Source organism: Emys orbicularis, chromosome 7 (genome assembly GCF_028017835.1).
Source record: "Emys orbicularis isolate rEmyOrb1 chromosome 7, rEmyOrb1.hap1, whole genome shotgun sequence".
Lineage (NCBI taxonomy): Eukaryota > Metazoa > Chordata > Testudines > Emydidae > Emys > Emys orbicularis.
Window position 1 is genome coordinate 127313531 of NC_088689.1, and position 20876 is coordinate 127334406.

General features: G+C 42.3%; 1 protein-coding gene across 13 annotated transcripts in view; it reads left to right on the top strand.

The window, feature by feature from the left end:
* CADPS (calcium dependent secretion activator) overlaps positions 1-20876 on the top strand; it is a 367289-nt gene that overhangs the window by 322991 nt on the left and 23422 nt on the right. For all 13 annotated transcript variants that reach the window (XM_065408642.1, XM_065408643.1, XM_065408648.1 and 10 more), the window contains 2 exons: positions 10469-10501; positions 15136-15243. In XM_065408642.1, coding sequence (XP_065264714.1) covers positions 10469-10501; positions 15136-15243 — 141 coding nt within the window. The remainder of the gene's footprint in view (positions 1-10468; positions 10502-15135; positions 15244-20876) is intronic.

Consider the following 20876-nt stretch of genomic DNA (forward strand, 5'->3'; position numbering starts at 1 on the left):
TAACAAACAGATGACATGAAAAGCATATAGTGGCACGTAACTTGTTTGTCTCAGTCTATAAATGTCGGGGTACCTCGCCTTAATCCTTTGTGTGGCTGAGGGGACAGCAGAAACTCCCACTGCTGACTGAGCCACTCCTTGCCACAGGGCACTCATGTGTTAATGTACTTGTGCAAGTTGTGTGAGTCATTAGGACTGTGCATTGAGGGCAATAAACCTGGCCCAGTGCCTTTGTCACCAAACTGTGCCTGTGGTCTTTCTCTGAGTAACATTGAGGTCTGCTGAGCTAGCAGGCTGCGGTCTCTGCTAGTGCTAATAACACTGGAGCTCCAAGGACAGAAGCACTGAGCAGTGTAACAGCTTAGGAGCCTTGACAGCATGCCTCAGCAACAACATTCCACCCTTCTACACGTTAGGTGTTGGAGCTACTCTTCTGAGCAGCATTTGCAGGGAGGAGGGGATTGCACTATTTGTCTAACTTTCTAAGTCAAAAGAAGGGTTATCACATATGTGTTTCAAACCCTACCATCATTAGCAGCTGTGGAGCTGCACATTTCAAGAAGCAATATCATATGAAACTTGAACAGTCCCATATTGCTTCTGAAAGAAGAGAGGATAGGAAAATAATGGCATGAGGGTATAAATTCTCAGCACAGTGCGCCAAGCCTCTGAAACCACATTTCATTTCTAAGAAACATCACAGAGCTAAAACACTGCTCCTCCCACTAAACGTCAACCTGTAACATTGACTGCTTTTCTGGCAACAGAATGGATGTGAATGGTATTCTTGTAGGAATACAGTTTACAAATCTTGTCTTGTTAACAACTAAGTCTTACAAGTGCCAAGCTGTATTACGCATTTGTTTTGATAATTGCAGAGGAAGGACACACAAGGGCCAGTTTTCAAAGGTCCTCTGAAAATGGACCCCGTAAAATTTGCAAGGACATCTCTTTGCAACAGTAAACTTTTCATGTGAGCTTCAAAACAGGTTTTATGTTTTTGACTAGATGACCTGTTGAGGTCCCTTCCAGCCCTTCATTTCTATTTTCTGTGATTCTATTTCTACTCCCAAACGGCTGCACAAATACCTCCTTTGCACCTATGTGTGTGAATAGTTTTGTGAGTGTGCTTTAGAAACTTCTTTCCATCGGGCTCCATTACAAATACACGTAAAGCCTCTGTATCTTGCAATCACTAGTAATTCAACTGAGAGTGTGCAGGAGACTTCACGCTCATTACAGTTACGCATTATCGATATTCTCACATGTAGAGTCCATCCCATGACCTATAGTACTGGTGTGACCTCTCATTCCACAGGCCTCTACGAAATCATTTAAGTATGAATTTCATGTCTCGGCCAGATTTCCCTGGACCAGGATTTGTATTCTCCCATCTCAAATTTCTGGGAATTTTAGAAGAAGTAAGACCACATACAGCTCCCACTCATCTCGTTGTCACCAGCACAGCTCCCTCAGTGTCACTGAGCTTGGTGGGACTGTAGAGTCGTGTTTGCCATGAAGAGATCTTCAGCAATATCTTGCAGTTGATTCATCACAAACTGACTGTCCCTATAAACTCAGGCATGCATGCCTTCTCCATTCTCTTTTGTTTAACTCCATGAGGCTAATCCCCCCTTTCTTTGTGTTTTGGTGGTTCTTTGTCCCGTGCTCCCTTGTCCTGTTGCTTCGCCCTCACTGACCTAGAATCCCCTTGAACACTCTGGTGTTGTTAAAACAAAACAATGGGTAGTGTTCGTTTTCACCGGGAGTCCCTCTCTTGCAGAGAGGGGTGGAGGGCTGAGGCTGGCTGTCTTCCTTCATCTTAGTGTATTGCAGAAGATTCTAAGTGCGCTTCTGTGCCAACAGCAGAGGGTGTGGAGGCGGCAGCTTTTCAGGCATCGGAAGTGCCAGCATCAGCCTGGGTAGACAGTGTAATGTGCAATTCTTCCTTCTCTGCAAATCCAAGCTGTTCCTTGGTGGATGCTGCATCTCTCACACCACATCATACTGTTTACACCGAATGGTTTGACTTGTGCTGCTCCCTTCTACTGCTGTGTGAATGGAATCCCTATCTCCATGTCTGAATTGCGAAGCGCAATGGGAGGCGGACAGATACTTGGATTTTGACCAAGTGGCTGTGGCTTGACTAAGCCGTGGAACTCTTTGCAGGATAACTACTGGGAAGCAACCTGTCCTGGCAGCTGTGGAAGGGGAGAAGGCAACGGCCCCCCCCAAGCTGTCCCCAGCATTCCCTGTGTTCGATGTTCGAAAACCAAACCTGGCTTAACCTACCCTCTCAAAACCAAGGCTTGCCGCCCTGTGCGGGTTGCTGCATGAAGAAACCACTGACTCTCACGTGAGATCTCAGGTCTTCTCGCAAAGCTTCCCTCCCTGTGCTCCGAAGGAGATTTGGTGCGATTTGTAGAGAAGTGGCAAAAACCGCAACGCCTTTGGGTTTGGATAAACCAGCCAGCACCACCAAGGGTTGTCCCTTGAACCTGTGCCCACTGCCACGGATGTCACAGTGACGTACCCTATCTGTATCGGAGCAATCAGCTCTCAGCCCACATGGAGATTCCACAGTGAACACATCTGCTGTGACACCCAAGAGATGCGCGCTGTCGGGACGAAAGAGTCTGGGGCAGCCATGGGCCATGCTTTCATGCTTCAGCACCGAGCCCTCAGCTGCATGGGCAAATGATCTCATAACCCAGTAAATGCCCCGGACCTTCTCCCAGGCAAGCCTCGAAACGGTGTATTGGATGGAAATAGGAGTCTCGGGTCTCTGGGGAAGAGCACCAGCAAAGAATTGAGGCAGACAGATAGTTCCCTAGCAGCATCGTTCTAAAGGTGTACGGTTGATTAAAGCGTGGTGAGGGGGGCAGTGCAAACCGGCCAGAGGTGCAGGGCTCCTTCGCACCCCACTGAGAATAACACAAGCCCTGGCCGGATGAAAATACTAATAACTTTGAGGCTGGGGGAGAACAGGGAGCAAGTTGAGCGGCAGTAACAGGAGGGACAAAGCAGGGAGAGCCTGTTGAGAAACAGTGACCCTGCAAGTGGAGGATGGTTTAAGCTGATCAGCTGGTGGGGAAGTGGGTGCTGGCATGCACTGCCAATGCCGATGGTGTGGGCATGAAAGGGCATCTGCAGGAAGAGTATTGGTGCAGGGGAGATCTCCTGAACACCGGTGAGATGTAAGCACGGCCAAGCACAGGTCTTAGGAGGGAGGCCAGAGGGAGAGGAGAGTTCTATCAGGAGGAAGCTGAGAAGCGGGGGCAGCTTCAGCGAAGCCTCCCTGGACACTGCTCAGTTGCAGAGAATGATCTGTCCCCCCAAATCGAGCGTGGTTCCCCGGCAGCAGTGGCCAAGGAGTGGAAGGCAGTAAACAAAAGGAAACCCCCAAAGGCTGCACATCAGGGATCAGGTCTGGGTCCGGTTCTGTTCACTATCGTCATCAATGATTTAGATAATGGCATTGAGAGCACACTTATAAGGTTTGCGGATGATACCAAGCTGGGAGGGGTTGCAAGTGCTTTGGAGGGTAGGATTATAATTCAAAATTATCTGGGAAAACTGGAAAAATGGTCTGAAGTAAATAGAATGAAATTCAATAAGGACAAATGCAAAGTACTCCACTTAGGAAGGAACAATCAGTTGCACACACACAAAACGGGAAATGACTGCCTAGGAAGGAGTACTGCGGAAAGGGATCTGGGGGTCATAGTGGATCACAAGCTAAATATGAGTCAACAGTGTAACACTATTGCAAAAAAAGCAAACATCATTCTGGGCTGTATTAGCAGGAGTGTTGTAAGCAAGACATGAGAAGTAATTCTCCCCCTCTACTCTGCGCTGATTAGGCCACATCTGGAGTATTGTGTCCAGTTCTGGGCACCACATTTCAGGAAAGATTGGGACAAATTGGAGAAAGTCCAGAGAAGAGCAACAAAAATGATTAAAGGTCTAGAAAACATGACCTATGAGGAAAGATTTTAAAAAATGGGTTTGTTTAGTCTGGGAAAGAGAAGACTGAGAGGGGACATAACAGTTTTCAAGTACATAACAGGTTTTTACAAGGAGGAGGGAGAAGAATTATTCTTCTTAACCTCTGAGGATGGGACAAGAAGCAATGGGCTTAAATTGCAGCAAGGGCGGTTTAGGTTGGACATTAGGAAAAACTTCCTAACTGTTAGAGTGGTTAAGCACTGGAATAAATTGCCCAGGGAGGTTGTGGAATCTCCATCATTGGAGATTTTTAAGAGCAGGTTGGACAAACACCTGTCAGGGAAGCTCTAGATAATACTTAGTCCTGCCATGAGGCCAGGGGACTGGACTAGATGACCTCTCGAGGTCCCTTCCAATCCTATGCGTCTATGCTCAGTAAGGAGGGCGGAGGAGTTGGCTGCTCTTAGCAAAGAGCCCCAGTGCCCTGCATCAACAATGTATATCTGACAACAGGGAGGGGTGGGCAGGACATAGCCCCGGGCCACCTTTATTGTGTTAGGCTGTGACTGAGGACAGCGCTAAAGCACTTGCTTAACACAGTCACTGAAATCCTGCTCTGGTAGAGAGACCTCCCTGAATCGGGGTTTTAGAGAATTTAGAAGTATTCGAATGAAGCTGTTTCCCATTCCCCCCAGCGGGTGGGGCCAGTCCTGCCCTGAACTCCTTCCACTCCCACTGGCCTCACTGGGGCACTCCTCACGCTGCAGGATTGAGCTGTATCTTCTCGGGCAGGGAAGGTGCCTGTTTTCTGTTGGGAAAGCACCTCGTACCCCAGCGATGCGAATGGAACTAGAGAATAGTCAGTAGCACTCGACAGGTGTCCCAGCCCCTATATGCTGCACTCGGGAAGGTTCTGCTGAGCAGCACAATTTCCTGCCATAGTAGCATCATTTTCTGTGTTTCGTATTTGCAGTGACATAAAGAGAAGCTATCGCTCATTACAGCGGAGTAGTGCTGCCTCCCATGTTTTTGCCCTGTGTGAACAAATAAAACAGTGCTATGGTCCAAACGTTTTAATTCTAGAAAGCAGTAATCTTCCTCCCCCTCCTACCAACTCCTTCCATCACATGTGTTCCAGTCTCAGAAATGACATGTACTCGGGGGTCTTCTGACAGACGGTTTTATCACCTAGTAGGAAATCCTTATTTTCAATTCTTGCCTTGAAATTCAATATTAACTTAATATATCTGCTGTAAAGTCCTCACTAGCCACTTCATTATAAAGAGCTTCAGAACGAAAATACCCTTCTGCATTTGGCCAGACTTTTTTTTTTTTTTTTAAGTCAAATGTTTCTCTGTATCGGTAGTCCAATCATTTGATGGGTGTCTGTCTGTGACGTTCCACTGAGTCACAAGCAATGGCAGCTGTTTAATCTGGATGGCCTCTTTCATTGAGCAGCAAAGAATTACAAAGATGTTAATTAAAACTAAAGAGCGTATATTACCCCAGGGAGAGATGGAAAAGATCTCATCCTTGTTCTTCACAAATTTTTATGGTAAACTGAGACATTTCATGGAAAAGTCACATAATTTGTGAAAAACTGCAGCCTAGCAAAACTCACACAACGTCTGGTTGTTTGGAAACTTCACTAAATGTAGCCAAATCTTACTTTAGAGAAAAACAAGTCAGTATTCACTTTGTTGGGTTTTTTTAAAAAAGCAGCTTAGCTTTTTGTGGGTGGAGAGGAGATTGTGGAAGGAAGACTGCATTTTTCTCATTACATCTTTCCTTGGGGAGGAAGGATTGTCACATGACTAGGTGCTAATGCAGGATTTAAGAGAACCAGGTTCAAGTCCCTGGTCTACGGGAGACTCCCTGTGGGAACGTCTACACAGCCCGCAGCCCTGAGCCATCGAGCCCTGGTTGACAAAGTGGGGCTAGCGCTGCTGTGCTAAAAATAGCTACGTGGCAGCTCAGGCTCCAGTCAGATCCTTCATCTATCCAAGTCAATGGCAAAGCTTCCATTGCCGCCCACAGGGCAGGAACCAGCTCATCGGTTGACCAGTGGGGACAGTAGCACCGTCCTACCTCCGCAGGGGGTTGTGAGGATGAATACACTGACGATTGTGAAGTGCGGCAGGCCATGTCGATGACCACCGAGAGACAGAAACGTTTATTTTTGCTGAAGTTCCATGTCTTGTCATTTCTGGCATTTCTTTTTATGAGTTTTAGTCCTTAAAGCCAGAAGGGATCATTATGCACATCCATTCGGAGCCTCCTGGATGAATCTCACTCGGTAACTCCTGCATCGAACTCATTGCTACAGCTAGAGCTGTTTCACGTGTCATTTTAAACCTTTAAGAGGACTGCGGGTGACTCTCGTGCCCATTTTGAGATCCAGTGGGCTGGCTTTTTGTGTCCTTATAATTGTGCCCATCTAGTTCCAGGCCCACTGGTAGGGTTTTGAAAATATCCAGGGCTTGCCCCTGTTCTTTCACCCCAGTTTGGGGGTCTTAGTGCTGGAAATGCTTGAAATGTTACTCTCAGCAGTCACCACCGCTCTGGTCTTTTGTATCGCCTCGTTTTGCTTAATTATTCACACACACGCACCTCATACACTCTATACAAATACATCCACCCACTCACACATTCTGTCTCACACATACAGTCAGCCCCTCATTCAGGACACATAATTTATTCATCCCAAGATGCAACTGTGTGCGTGTTATATTTAGGCTGTTTTAATGGTAGCTTTAGAAATATTTAAAAAGCAGGTGAGCTTTTACACCCAAACAAGGATGGTGAGCCCATGCTTATCCTAATTAAAAGCATAAGCTTCATGGAAGATCTCAGCTGTGAGCCTTCCAGATGGGCTGCATTATGGTACCGTTGTAAGAGGGTCTCTCTCTATCCAGCTGGGAATTGCTCAGTCTGAAAAGTTTAACTTGAAACTCATGGAATTCCTGTATCCTTTGCCAGCTATGGCTGACATACAGGCTTATGCGTTCTGTTTTATGAAGGGCAGCAGAGAAGTAGCAAGTGTTTTGGGTCTTGTCATTGTCAGATATCTGGAAACATACCACAGCCTCCAGATTATCAACATGATCTTTAAATGTGAGCTTTGAAGAGGAGAACATAAGAAATTATCCAGTGGACTGTTGGCATCCTGAAAGGCAGGACTGCCCCTTGGTCATAGCCTTTTTTAGGGCTGTCCCCAGACTACACAAGCTCTGCAACCCATGGGCTTGACCTGGAATCCTCTTCAGTGTCAGGGCCAGTTGGGAGGGAGAAAAAAGATCTCCGCATTCAGACACCAGCAGCAAAAGCAGAGTGGAAAAACATGGGTGCCCCCTTCAGCAGCTTGGGACCTTACGCTTGCTTTGTGTCCTACAAATGGAAAAGCCATTTGTCATGTAAGCTGGTTAAAAAAACCAAGTAAAGGGTAAACATCCCCACCCTCCGACCTGCAGAGAGGGGCTAAGGGTTGCGTGAGTTCAGATAGAAAGATACATTATTGTGCACTTATATGTGGCTTTTGCCTCAGCGTTTTTCATACTCCGACAGTTCTTCTTTCCTGGAATTGGTTGCAAAATCTCTGAGGCAGAAGCTGTTGAAATGGAAGCTGCATATATGGAAGCTATTTGTGGTGGGTTGGTCAGTTCCTGCCACTATTTTTTTAATTAAATTTTAATTTAAATTAGGGCTGTCGAGCGATTAAAAAATCTAATTGTTTCGCATTGTTAATAATGGAATACCATTTATTTAAATATTTTTGGATTTTTTCTACATTTTCAAATATATTGATTTCAATTACAACACAGAATACTAGGTGTACAGTACTCACTTTATATTTATTTTTATTACAAATATTTGCACTGTAAAAAACAAAAGAAATCCTTATTTTCTATTTCACCTAATACAAGTACTGTAGTGCAATCTCTTTTTCATGAAAGTTGAACTTACAAATGTAGAATTATGTACAAAAAATAACTGCATTGAAAAAGAAAACAATGTAAAACTTTAGAGTCAACAAGTCCACTCAGTCCTACTTCTTGTTCAGACAATCACTCAGACAAACAAACTTGGTTACAATTTTCAGGAGATAATGCTGCCTCCTTCTTGTTTACAATGTCACCTGAAAGTGAGAACAGGCAGGAGTGGCGCGAGGGTTTTTGCCGCCCTAGGCGGTAGCGCTCCTCCTCTGAGCATTCAGCGGTGGGGGTCCTTCCGCTCCGCGTCTTCGGGGCCCTTCGGCGGTGGGTCCCGGAGCGAGTGAAGGATCCGCCGCTGAAGCGCCCCGAAGACACGTAGCGGAAGAACCCCCGCCGCCGAATTGCTGCTGAGGACAGCAAAATGCCGCCCCCCAAATCCTGCTGCCCTAGGCGACCGCCTAGGGTCGCCTAGTGGAAGTGCCGGCCCTGAGAACAGGCATTCGCATGGCACTGTTGTAGCCGGTGTCACAAGATATTTATGTGCCAGCTGCGCTAAAGATTCATATGTCCCTTCATCTTCAACCACCATTCCATAGGACATGCGTCCATGCTGATGACGGGTTCTGCTCGATAAGGATCCAAAGCAGTGCGGACTGACGCATGTTCATTTTCATCATCTGAGTCAGATGCCACCAGCAGAAGGATGATTTTCTTTTTTCGTGGTTCGGGTTCTGTAGTTTCCGCATCTGAGTGTTGCTCTTTTAAGACTTCTGAAACCTTGCTCCACACCTCGTCCCTCTCAGATTTTGGAAGGCACTTCTGATTCTTAAACCTTGGGTCGAGTGCTGTAGCTATTTTTAGAAATCTCACATTAGTATATTCTTTGCGTTTTGTCAAATCTGCTGTGAAAGTGTTCTAAAAACAAACATGTGCTGGGTCATCATCCGAGACTGCTATAACATGAAATATATACAGAATGTGGGTAAAACAGAGCTGAAGACATACAGTTCTCCCCCAAGGAGTTCAGTCACAAATTTAATGAATGCATTATTTTTTTTAACGAGCATCATCAGCATGGAAGCATGTCCTCTGGAATGGTGGCCGAAGCATGAAGGGGCGTACGAAAGTTTAGCATATCTGGCATATAAATACCTTGCAATGCCGGCTACAAAAATGCCATGCGAACGCCTGTTCTCACTTTCAGGTGACATTGTAAATAAGAAGCAGGCAGCAGCGTCTCCTGTAAATGTAAAGAAACTTGTTTGTCTGAGCGATTGGCTGAACAAGAAGTAGGACTGAGTGGACTATAGGCTCTAAAGTTTTACATTGTTTTGGTTTTGAGTGCAGTTATGTAACAAACAAAAAAATCTACATTTGTAAGTTGCACTTAAATGATAAAGAGATTGCACTACAGTACTTGTATGAGGTGAATTGAAAACTACTATTTCTTTTATTAGTTTTACAGTGCAAATATTTGTAATAAAAATAATAATATAAAGTGAGCACTGTACACTTTGTATTCTGTGCTGTAATAGAAATCGATATATTTGAAAATGTAGAAAAACATCCGAAAAGATGTAATAAATTTAAATTGGTATTCTATTGTTTAATAATGAAATTAATCACAATTAATTTTTTTAATCATAGTTAATTTTTTAGAGTTAATCGCGTCAGTTAACTGCGATTAATCGACAGCCTTAATTTAAATGTAACTTAAACTTTTGAGTGAGCTTAATCCCAGCTTGACAGCCCTGAACTACCGAGGGCAGTCACAGTGCAGGCCTGCATGGGCCTCCTCATCCACACGCCTCAGTGCTGTATTGGACGGGGAGTATTTGGGTGCCTTGGCTGACTGGCCTGGATCTGCCAGCAAGGGCTCCAGTGGTCTTGGATTTCCTTAGGATGTGGACAGTTGTTTACTTTGAACTGGAATGAAGCCACCAAGTTGTCATGCTGTGGTAATAACTTTTGGCTACTAGGTTTGCATTGATTCCACTGCCAATCCCTTGAGCCATCCATTCCCCCCAAAAAACTGTTCACAAAAATACATTCCTCTGTCCTATTTCCAGTCATTAGCCAGCCAGCCTCCAGGACTCCTGTGTGCACCCCAGCTCCACACCCCCACCCCGCTTGCTTGTCTGGGTACAACCTCCTCAGTGACCTAGGAGTTGTGCAGCTGAGGATACCTGCCTTAGCCACATATATTAAAATCTGACTCGTGCCATGAGAGTTGAGAACAAGGCCCTGCTCATTGGCAGCATTAAGCCCCCAGAGAAATAATAAAGCGAATATATTTCTGTTGGCCTTTTCCAGAATCCCTGTTCCTCCCCCTGCTCATGGAGAAAAAGGAGAAGGAGAACTCCCACACCATCATCTGCTGCAATTTGTGCCTTAGCGACAGTAAAGCCACCTCTCTTGGGTTTTGGGGTTTTTTTTAAACCACCATTACGTATAGATTGAAACAGGAAATGTATCACTTTAGCATCATTTTTTCAATCAGCATCAAGTTGTACTAATGTTATCTTTAGATATTATTGTATGTATTAAACGTCAACATTAGTCTAAAGTCTAGTTTTTTTCCTTTACAGGTGAAGGCGGCTTCCAAATACGTCGATGTACCTGTAAGCACAATTTAAACATTGCCTTCTGTCTTAATAATTTGCATTGTGTTTTGGTTTTACTGCACATGTAACAACCCCTCAGTGTGGGTTGTCAGCTGCTATTGAACCTAGGACTTTCAGTGTGATAAGCATAGGATTCTAACACTTGAGCTGAAAGGAGGACCTGCGGTAGCTGGTGTCAATATTAAACATTTATCCTATGGAGACCTGCAACTAGGCAGGGATACGTAACTAATGGACTTCACATAGTATCAAATAGGTACCGTATTTACACAAGGGACTTGGGTCACTGCAAAAAATTAGTAGCAGTACATTCTGTAATTTTTTTGTGTTCTATAATTTTTTTCATTGAAACTTGCCTATATAAAATAGAGTGTAATTGCAGAGAGAAAAGTCTAGAACGTGTTAGAGCTGAGCCAAAATATATCTAACACACTTGCTAGCCCGTTTTATTTTTATTCTTCTAATTGCTGGCATATTTTACTCTTTCAGAAAATGCTTTTCGTTTTAACTTTAGGGAAATGGTGGTAAGTTAGCAGTGTGTGTATATGGGAAACACTGTTGATGAAAATAAAAAATAACCAAATTTGCTCACGTTTGCAGTTGTTAAAGAAAAATTGTACATTGGCTCCTCTAATTAGAGCTTAACACATAAGGAAGAGAGCCCTTCAAGTTCTTGGATAAAGCGCTTAAGTTGCCAGAAATTTACATTTAAATTGAGTTTAAGTGCAGTATATGAATGCTAGTTGGAGTTAGGGATTACTGCTGATAAACGAGGTTACATTTACAGACAGACTTTGTGCTGAGTATTTACAAATAAAAACAAGTACAGGGGAGTCGCATCTTACACGCGGGTTAGGTTCTGAAGTCAGCACAGGCAAAAATCGCATATAGTCAAACGCTCATTGAGTGGAATGGTGGGCGAAATTGCCCGCACTACAGGTACAGTATTTACATTGTTATTTTTCTCTCTTTTTTGTTGTTGTTTTGCCGAGCGCGTATAGTTAAAATCGCGTAAGTTAAATGCACCTATGATGCGACTCCACTGTAGACTTAAATACATCAATCCAAATTCTGCACTCAGCCACACCAGTGTAAATTGAGTTAACTCAACGGAAATCAATGAAATGTACATGCGGCCTTGAAAACGCGCCAGGTTAGCTAGACAGGGTTACTTCAGCGTGTGTGTGACACACACCACTTACTATGGAGGTGACATACTTGCATGGGCGTGGATCGAGCTGGCGCACTAAAAACCGAATGTAGCCATGCTCGCCACCCCAAGTACGCACCTCAAGTCTCTGGTGGGCACGCCCTTGGGGGAGCTAGTTCCTCCTGCCTCTCTCACTGCTGCAGCTGCCTTCTAGTTTGAGGGCACTAGCTCAGTCAGAACTAGTGTGAGTAACGCATCCTCAACTCCAAGTGTAGATAACCCCAGAGAAGTGTTTCCATTTCCTTACCCCAAATGTGGAATTTCCCTCCCCAAGTACACCTTCCTTGGGTCCAGTATGGGCAAGATTTAGTCCCAGGCAAGTCAGAGCTTTTCTCTGCATAAAAATGTCCTGGCTTTAAAGTTTGGTATGTCATGGCTCTTGAGGGGTAGAAGTGGGCCATTCATAACACTGGGAAAGGGCAGCTTTTAACCTCCCAGTGGGACTCAGCAGTCACATGCATGTAAAGAGCTTGAGGTGTCCGACCTTAAAAATGTCTAGGCTTCTAAGTCACTGAGGCACATTTGACACTTTCAGCTGCTAGGACTTCAGATACAGAAAAGTACAGTGAGTACAGCATTCCGAGGTGGAGGGTTACAAGAAAGCATCCCAGTAAAATCGTATATAACTCTCAAACATTTCCAAAATAGATTTTCCTGTAAAATAAACGATGGTGTCATGTAGTATCAAGGGTTTCTTGGCATTCCTTTGGGATGCCTTGCACAATGCTCATGGCTTACCCCATGTGAGCAGTTCACTCCAACCTCATTCTAATAAAACCTTTATACCCCACCATCAGCTGTTACACACACACACACACACACAAACACACACACACGTCCACCAATATACTCGTGCACGTGTGTAACCACATATTTGGGGGTGTTACCTGGACTCTGTTTTGTTTCAATTTTATGATCAGTCACTAAATATTACAACTTTGTGCCATACAACAGTTGTTGTTACCGATACCGCAGGACACCCTGTCTCCAAGGCCTTGATTTTGAATTTCTTTACCCACTTGTCCGATTAAGATTTGTCCACAGCAAGACAGTGCCGGAGTCCATAGTTCAACGTGTAATTAAGGTAGCTGTGAAGAGCCTCTCTTTCCAGATCAGAAAATTAAGAGGCAAAATGCTCCTTGAAGAGTTCAAACAGTCCAGTTGTGTTGTCAAGGTAGAGAATGGAAAAGAAATATCAGAGCTACAACACCTCTTACAACACTGTCATTAATGTGCATTTTATGTGATTGTATAGCAAAGCCAGCATCACTTGGAGAGGACTGAGCTGTTCAGGAGGCATAAGGAAATAGATTTAAAATAACCCTTTATCCATAGATGTTTGGCTGATGTTTACTAACTTTTTTTTGAGTGAAACGAGATGACACAATATATCTGCATGGAAATGTCAAAGAACAATATCTAACTTTTTGAGAAGAGTTCTCTGTGAATATAGGCTTCCACTTGTATCGCAATGTTTCCTGAAGCCTGGACTCCATCATTTAGTTAATATGGGCCAGATTCTACTCACACACAGGTTTAATATTGGTGAAACACCATTAACTTAGATCAGGGGTCGGCAACCTTTCGGAAGTGGTGTGCCGAGTCTTCATTTATTCACTCTAATTTAAGGTTTCGCGTGCCAGTCATACATTTTAACCTTTTTAGAAGGTTTCTTTCTATAAGTCTATAATATATAACTAAACTATTGTATGTAAAGTATAAAGGTTTGTAAAATGTTTAAGAAGCTTCATTTATAATGAAATTAAAATGCAGAGCCCCCCGGACCGGTGGCTGGGACCCGGGCAGTGTGAGTGCCACTGAAAATCAGCTCGCGTGCCATCGGTTGCCTACCCCTGACTTAGATGGAGCTAGCCTTCCTTTTCACCAGTGTAAGCGAAAGCAGCATCCACAGTAGGAGTGAGCCACAGTATCTCTCGGTGAAGTGCAGAGAAACCACATTTGATTATGGGTTCCTTCTCTAGGGAAAAGAGACGCTATCCTGTTATTGAGCAGATAAGCCATCACTTACGTCTAATTTCAGAAACTTGTTTTGTATCAAAAAACTGCAACACTTATAGTGCCACCATGAAACTTGCACAATCAGTGTGCTGAACATTGCTTCAAAGTATAACACTTGACTACTGCCGCATTTGTGTTGTCCTCATTGGTTTTCAAATTAATACCTTGTCATTGTTTCAGTAGGTGTTAAGAAATGTTACTGGCATCCCAAGGGCCAAGCATTGGCCCTTTGCTTGATAATTGTTTGCTTTGTATTAAAAAACTCCTTTCCCACTGCTTTCCAAACGGTCCTCATTTTCACCCTGGAAATTACCCAGAAGTGTTAACTAACTTCAATTTACAGTGGCTGACAATCACATCTTAGAGAGAACCGATACTTTGTGATCTGAGGTAAATCACAGTAATGAAAACTAATGACACTCGTTATTAACAAACTTACAATGTGCCATGGAAATTTAAGGTTCTGTGGCAGGTCTTGTAATGACTCATGTTACAGTATTTTAATGGGTTTCCTTTGAGATCAGTTTGATTTCAACATATCAAGCAGTGTGAACTCAATGGGTTTTTTAGTATATTTCTCCCTCTCCATCTACTTCAGTTACCGTCTCCTTTAAAGAAAATATCAAAAGTATCACTGCCTTTCACAAATCTAATGTACTTATAAGTTAAGGTTTAAAACCAATGAACATATTTGGCCATATGTATACAGACATAACTACAGCTCTAGGTATCCTAGAAATGTAGCACAGATTTAGACATGTTGGGAAATTAGCTGATTTATGATTTAACTAGTTTATTTTAAAATATAAGTCCATGTTCAAGCAAAAGTCTAAGTTTTAAACAACAAAGAAATGTGATTTTGGTGTGAATAATAAAATGTTAATTGCTTACTACACACATTCTCACACCTTAGGAGAAGAAACAAGAGACTAGCGCTGGGTGTTAGCTTTCTAACTTCATATAACAGAGGGTTTGCATATAGAAGGTGACACTGAAAAACCACAGCGTGATTTGTTGTTTCATTAATTAGGTCAACAATACCAAACATAGCACGAGAACTTCCTGGCATCAGTGTGTCAAGGAAAGGCTTTATTCATCCGAGTAGCTTCCCTCTAGGCAAAAAAAGCAAGCGAGATAGTGTGTTTACATGATCTTGTGCTGCACAAGCTGCATAGACAGAGTGGCTCGTTGGCTTTGCGGCATACAAAGCAGCCAGCCGTGGTATCAGTTTCTGGCACCCAAGTGTACTGTAGGTATCAACGGGGCGTGTGGTGCAAAGCAACAGTTTAAGGACAAAAGGGAGCTTGAGGAGAGGAACAACAGCAACAGGACTACATAAAGGAGCTGCCTTATATGAAGATGTTTATGTTTTTCTTTCTCTCTCTTCTTTTCTTCCATACAGAAGCCGGGGATGGATGTTGCTGATGCCTATGTGACATTTGTTCGCCACTCTCAGGATGTCTTGCGTGATAAGGTCAATGAGGAGATGTATATAGAAAGGTTATTTGATGTAAGTAAATGCCTTCTCCTCCTTGGAAACCAAGCAGGAGACTCCCCCAAAATGTGACAAAATAAGACAGGAGGATAAGTCACATTTTGAGAAAATTGATTGGTTATAGATTACAAAACAAAAAATCTTTCCTTTCCTTCTGACTAAGGCTCTTATCTGCTGTCCGCCTGCTCTAATTCTGTACTCTGATCTACTGTGTCCTGGTCTTTATGTGTGTGGTTTGTAAGATAACAGCATCTTTTAAGCCAATACTTACTATGTTAAGTTTGTGAGAAATCTTCCTATAAGAGGAACATCTTGGTCATTGTTCTTATCATTAAAATCCGAGCCAATTTTATGGCAGATGTGTTAGTCGGGGACCATCTCTTTGGTATGTTAATTAATTGTTTCTGACTGCCCAGCACTCAAAACTTGAAAATGAACTCTGCTACATATTTATATCTTTTTAAAATGACCAAAAGATAGCTGATAAAATCCGTATTTTCATACTCAGAAGGACTACGTTGTGGTGTCTAGCACCAGATGTAAAAGCTATAATATGGTCTCCCTGGGGAAAATGGGATGGTTGCTCTAGTCAAAAGGACACAGATTTTCAGGAGTTTTGTCCCCTTTGCACCCGCCCCCTGCACCAAATTAATTGATAACATGTAAAAGAGAACATTGACCTTGATGCCCCGCAGCCTACATTTATTTTAAATATGAATGCATGTTAACTGATGTACCTGTCTCTCTCTCTGTTGCTTTTGTTGTGTGACACACTTTCTGTCCTTGTAGCTATTGTTCACTGAAGGTTTTATGTTTATGGCAAGCACTTAACATTAGTGTTTCAGTCACTTCTAGGATCTTTGTTTATATATTGATTTCTGTGACTGTGTGAAACAGCTTACATTCAAACTTTCTTTTCTTTCACCTCTCAGCAACATCATTTTTCAGTCTTCTGGCTCTAGAATGTTAATAACTTTATATGCTTTGTTTACTTACTCATTTGCTTCCACAGTGTGTAGGGAAGGCTTTTTTTTCCCCAATCAAATGCCTTCTTTACTTGATATTCTTCTTTCTTCACATCATCTTTCCCTTAGAAACCTCTTCTTACTTTATAATTCCCACTCTTTCTTTCACTGATATCCTATCAGATTAAAATGGAACTTATCTCTCATGTCAAATGTTTTATCACATTATATCAAGTGGCATGAATTAGAGTCAAATAATCTTCCTGTGTACATCTACTAGCATGGCCCATATCCACTGAGAATGCCTCATTCATGCATAAAGCACACTAGTGACTCCTTAATGCTCTATGCGTGCTCACTCTTCAAAAAATTTAAAGAACAGAATGCCAGATATAAACCACCCATCCAGTAAGCATTGAAAAAAAGGACACAGTCACTTCTATTTTGCAGCAGGTCCACTAGCGCATTGCACATCTATGTTGAATTTTATTCCATAAGCAGTAAATTTTCAGAGATCAGCTGGGTTGTTCTTTTCAATGCCTTAGTTGCCTTTCCTTTGATCAGTTTCTTAAGATTCGCAGTTGTGTGGTTTTTAGAACTTTGTGTCATTAGCTCAAACTCTAAAAATCTGTTACTGACCTGAGTATATATTTGTTTGATCCGAACATTCTTAGGATCATAAAACCATATTTTGGTTAAATTAGCAATAAAAAAAATAAGAATAGAAGGCAAAAGTACAGAATTCCCTCCCACCTCCCCCTCCCCCCCCCACACACACACACATTTTTCATAAACTATACCTTTCCTAACCTGTTAGGCAGGTAAATGATAAAGGATTTTATTAATAGTAATAAATCCTATAATATTTACATTTCTACATATGTTTTTACATAACTGCGTGCAGCTATCAAGGCATTGTGGAAGAGCAATTCACTTTTTGCTCTGATGTGTTAGCAATTCAATTCTGGGACCAAATCCTGCTGACTACATTCCTCTGTGTCTCACTCAAATGTATCTCCTCACATGAGTAAGGTGCACAGGATTGGATCCTTTATTTCGATATATGGGATTAGAATGCACTAGACTTTCAAAGGTAGCAACCTTAATTACTTAAAACTGTGTTTTAAACTGGCTGCTCTCGCTATTGCAAAATTGTTTCTGAAAGAAATGCATATTTCCCAAGTTCAGCCCTAAGCTAAAGGACAATGTGCTGACCTCACTGACTGAACTAGTAATAGCAGTGCAATTAAATTGGGACCCGATCCTGCACACCCTTAATACTGGACACAGTGGTGAATGCTGTGTGATGCTAGCATGGTTCCCAGTGATGAAGGGTTTCAGGATTGGGCCCTTCAGTGTCAATTCACAGAAATCCATCACCTAGAAATGGTTTGTTGCAGTATCTGTAATTGAATTTCCCACATGCTTGTTTTCTACACTTTAGCAGCACAGCATCAGTTTGTGAACATTTTGCATTGTTTCAGTCAGTTTTCCTAAATGTGCCCAGCCCTGCTCCTGTGAAAGTTGGTGATAAGGTCCCATGGATTTAATGGGTTCAGCGTCACATCCATATGTTTTCTTTTGTTTTGTTTTTATATCGACATCTTGGTCCAGGTTTTACTCTCGGTTATGCCCACGCAGCCAAAGGCAGACTTTGGCCACTTTTGCTCACTGTGTTGTGAAGTATGAGTAATAAAGCAAACCAGTTGTGTATAAAACCTAGAATATTCTTGAAGTATTCAGCCCTTAATTTCATGGAGCTAAACATTGTGGCCAACTAGTTTTATTTATCTTCTTTGTTAATCCCAGTGATAGATTTCTGTAAAACTGTCAGGTTTGTCAAGGTTTTTTTTTGTTTTTTTGGGGGGGGTCCAGCAGGTACAGTTTTAAGAAAGATGGAGAATGAATAATCAACATTTGTATTATAAAATAGAAATATCCTTTTAAAAATATGTGTGGGCTGATTCTGCTCTCATTCGCATCAGTATATTTTAGGAGTGACACTCTTGCAGTCTGTGGAGTTGCAGCAGTGTGAGTGAGGCCAGAGTCAGATCAGAATTTGAAATCTGGATAGAGACATCAATTAACATTTTGCAGGCCACAGCCTCAACTGGGATAAATCAACATAGCTCAATTTACCTTAATGCAGCTATGCCTATTTATTCCAGCTGAGAATCTGGCCCTACATTTTTAGTGTCTCATGTTAACTCCCTGGCCATGTGTAGTGACCAAGCCAAAAGCTTCCTGTCACATGTGTGCTGCAACCTCATTGATTTCACTGGGGTTTCAGGATTGTCAAGAAGGATATAGGGATAAGGATATAGGGATAGATCCTCCTCCCATGCAAGTCACTGGAAAAACTCCCATTGACTTGACTGGTGCAAAATCAAGCCCATAATTTGGTCCATTACATGTTCCACTTTTTTGTAGCTCCTGGTGGTTTTGGTTCCTCCTTCTTCTCACCTGGTATTTCCGTTTATTTGCTCTGTTTGTTTTCTACCATTAAAAAAGGCTGGATACTATTAGTTATACCATGTTCCCAACAATATTTGAGGTAATATTCGTAGTGCTCATTGTGCCAGTACCTGCATAGCAGAACTGTGCTCTTTGGTGGATATTGGTGCTTGCAGAAGATTAAAATGTAGACCACACAGCAGGATTAAGATAATCTCCTTTATTCTGTAAATTAGTCAGTTTTTTCCCTGCAGTAAAGTCATCATCTTAATTTTTAATATCTGCATTCTCTGGGTCATTAAAGGAACAGATTGTAAAATTCTGCTGGTAATCAAAAGCTAACTAGGATTTTTTATTATTTTATTTTTGAACAGTGCCTATTTACTGCAGATTAACATGATTTATTTATTTGGCCTGTCCCACACTAAACTGGTAATATTTTTTAAAGAGACGAGGGTGAGGTAATATATTTTATTGGACCAAGAAGAGCTCTGTGTGGCTCAAAAGCTTGTGTCTCTCCCCAACAGAAGTTGATCCAGTAAAAGATATTACCCCAGCTGCCTTGTCTCTCCAATATCCTGGGAATAACACGGCTACGACTACACTGCATACAATATTTGTTAAAGCTACAATACTGTAACATGGCTCACTGGTACAGAGAACTAATAAGAGAAGAATTTAAGAACAGCGTATTGACATCTGTTCACGCTCTTTGTTTATGTGCATATCTCTGTATGTTCATGTGGTTTAAAAAATTGTATGATGCTTTGAAAAAAGAGAAGTTGCAAACTCAGTTTAGTGTAATAGTTTGCAACTTTGTCTCTGAAGGGTGATTTTTGACATACAGATGGTCCCCGACTTATGCAAGCATTCGGTTCCGGAACGCCTTGTGTAACTCGAATTTTGCGTAAGTGGGAAACGTTACGCAAAAAGAAAAGGAAAAAAACCCTCCTATTTCTAGCTTACGGAACTTTTTCCGTAAGTGCGGATTTGCGGAAGTCGGGTTTGCGTAACCCAGGGGGCGTCTGTATTTGATTGTTTCAAATACGAAGTGTGGGCCAGATGGGCTTGATGTATGTCATGGACCTGAAAAAAGGTGACTGATCTTGCAGTCATAGAGGCCAATCCTGTGTAGTTCTGAGCCCTCTCAACTGAGGGCACTCAGCGTCTTTTAGGACCAGGCCCCTACACAGCCAGAATTCCCTTTGAGGCCAGCGGGAGATTTGCCTGCAAAGATTACTGCCTTTAATGATGATAGTTTACAGATTTGGATCTGCATACGTAGTTTATGTATTTTCCAGCCAATCAGAACCTATCTGATCACAAAACTATATGGTGGACCTGTTGATATTATAATCACTAGCCTGGCTTTTGCCTAACTAGCAAAATACTGATGTCTTGGTCACAGGAGTGTAGCTAGTGTACAAAAGGCTGTTGAATGTAGAGAAAGCAACCATGGTTCCTGTGAATTTCAGGATATTGATGCAAACCTCCGAAGTCCATAAATAGCGCAGATGGTATTTTTTCTTTCTCATTATTAATTCAATATCTTACCCCAAAAAACCCCAAAACATGCTTTTGATATGAGAGATCAGATCATCAAGAGAAGCTCCTAAGATTGCAAGATCTAAACAAAAATTAATTTATTTTTTTCCTCCATGTACTTCTTCAAGACACAAGCCTGAGTAGAAGATAAGGATTAAAACAGATGTGCTTAGTGCTAGTTCATCTGCTTAAATCTAGCAGTCTCTGAGATCAGTGATTAAAAAGCCATCTCTAACTTTGATGAAATCCACTGCAATGGTAATATTGTGTCTTTGATAGCTTTCTTATGGGCCTCGTGTCCGCCTAAACCGGACATAGAAAACATTTGACTGGAGATGATACATGGATTATATGGGTCAATTATACACTTAATCTGCCTTCTGGGGATTAAATGTGCATAGATTGACTCTGTGTATTTGGCTTGTCCTTGGCAGTTATCAGATCAGTAAGGTTGCCCTTACTGAAAAGTCTGGTAAGAACTTAATCATGCAGTGATACCGTCCTGATGATGCAGTCGTAGTTACAGTGCTAACTGCTCTGTACTTTTGCAGAAGGCTTGACTTACCATTTTACTGTCACATTATACATTCAGCTGCCTCCGAACTCTATGTGCAGACAGTTATAGCCTGGATACTCGTTGTTAAAGGAGTGGTTTAAAATACCTTCAGGAAGCCTCTGTGTATT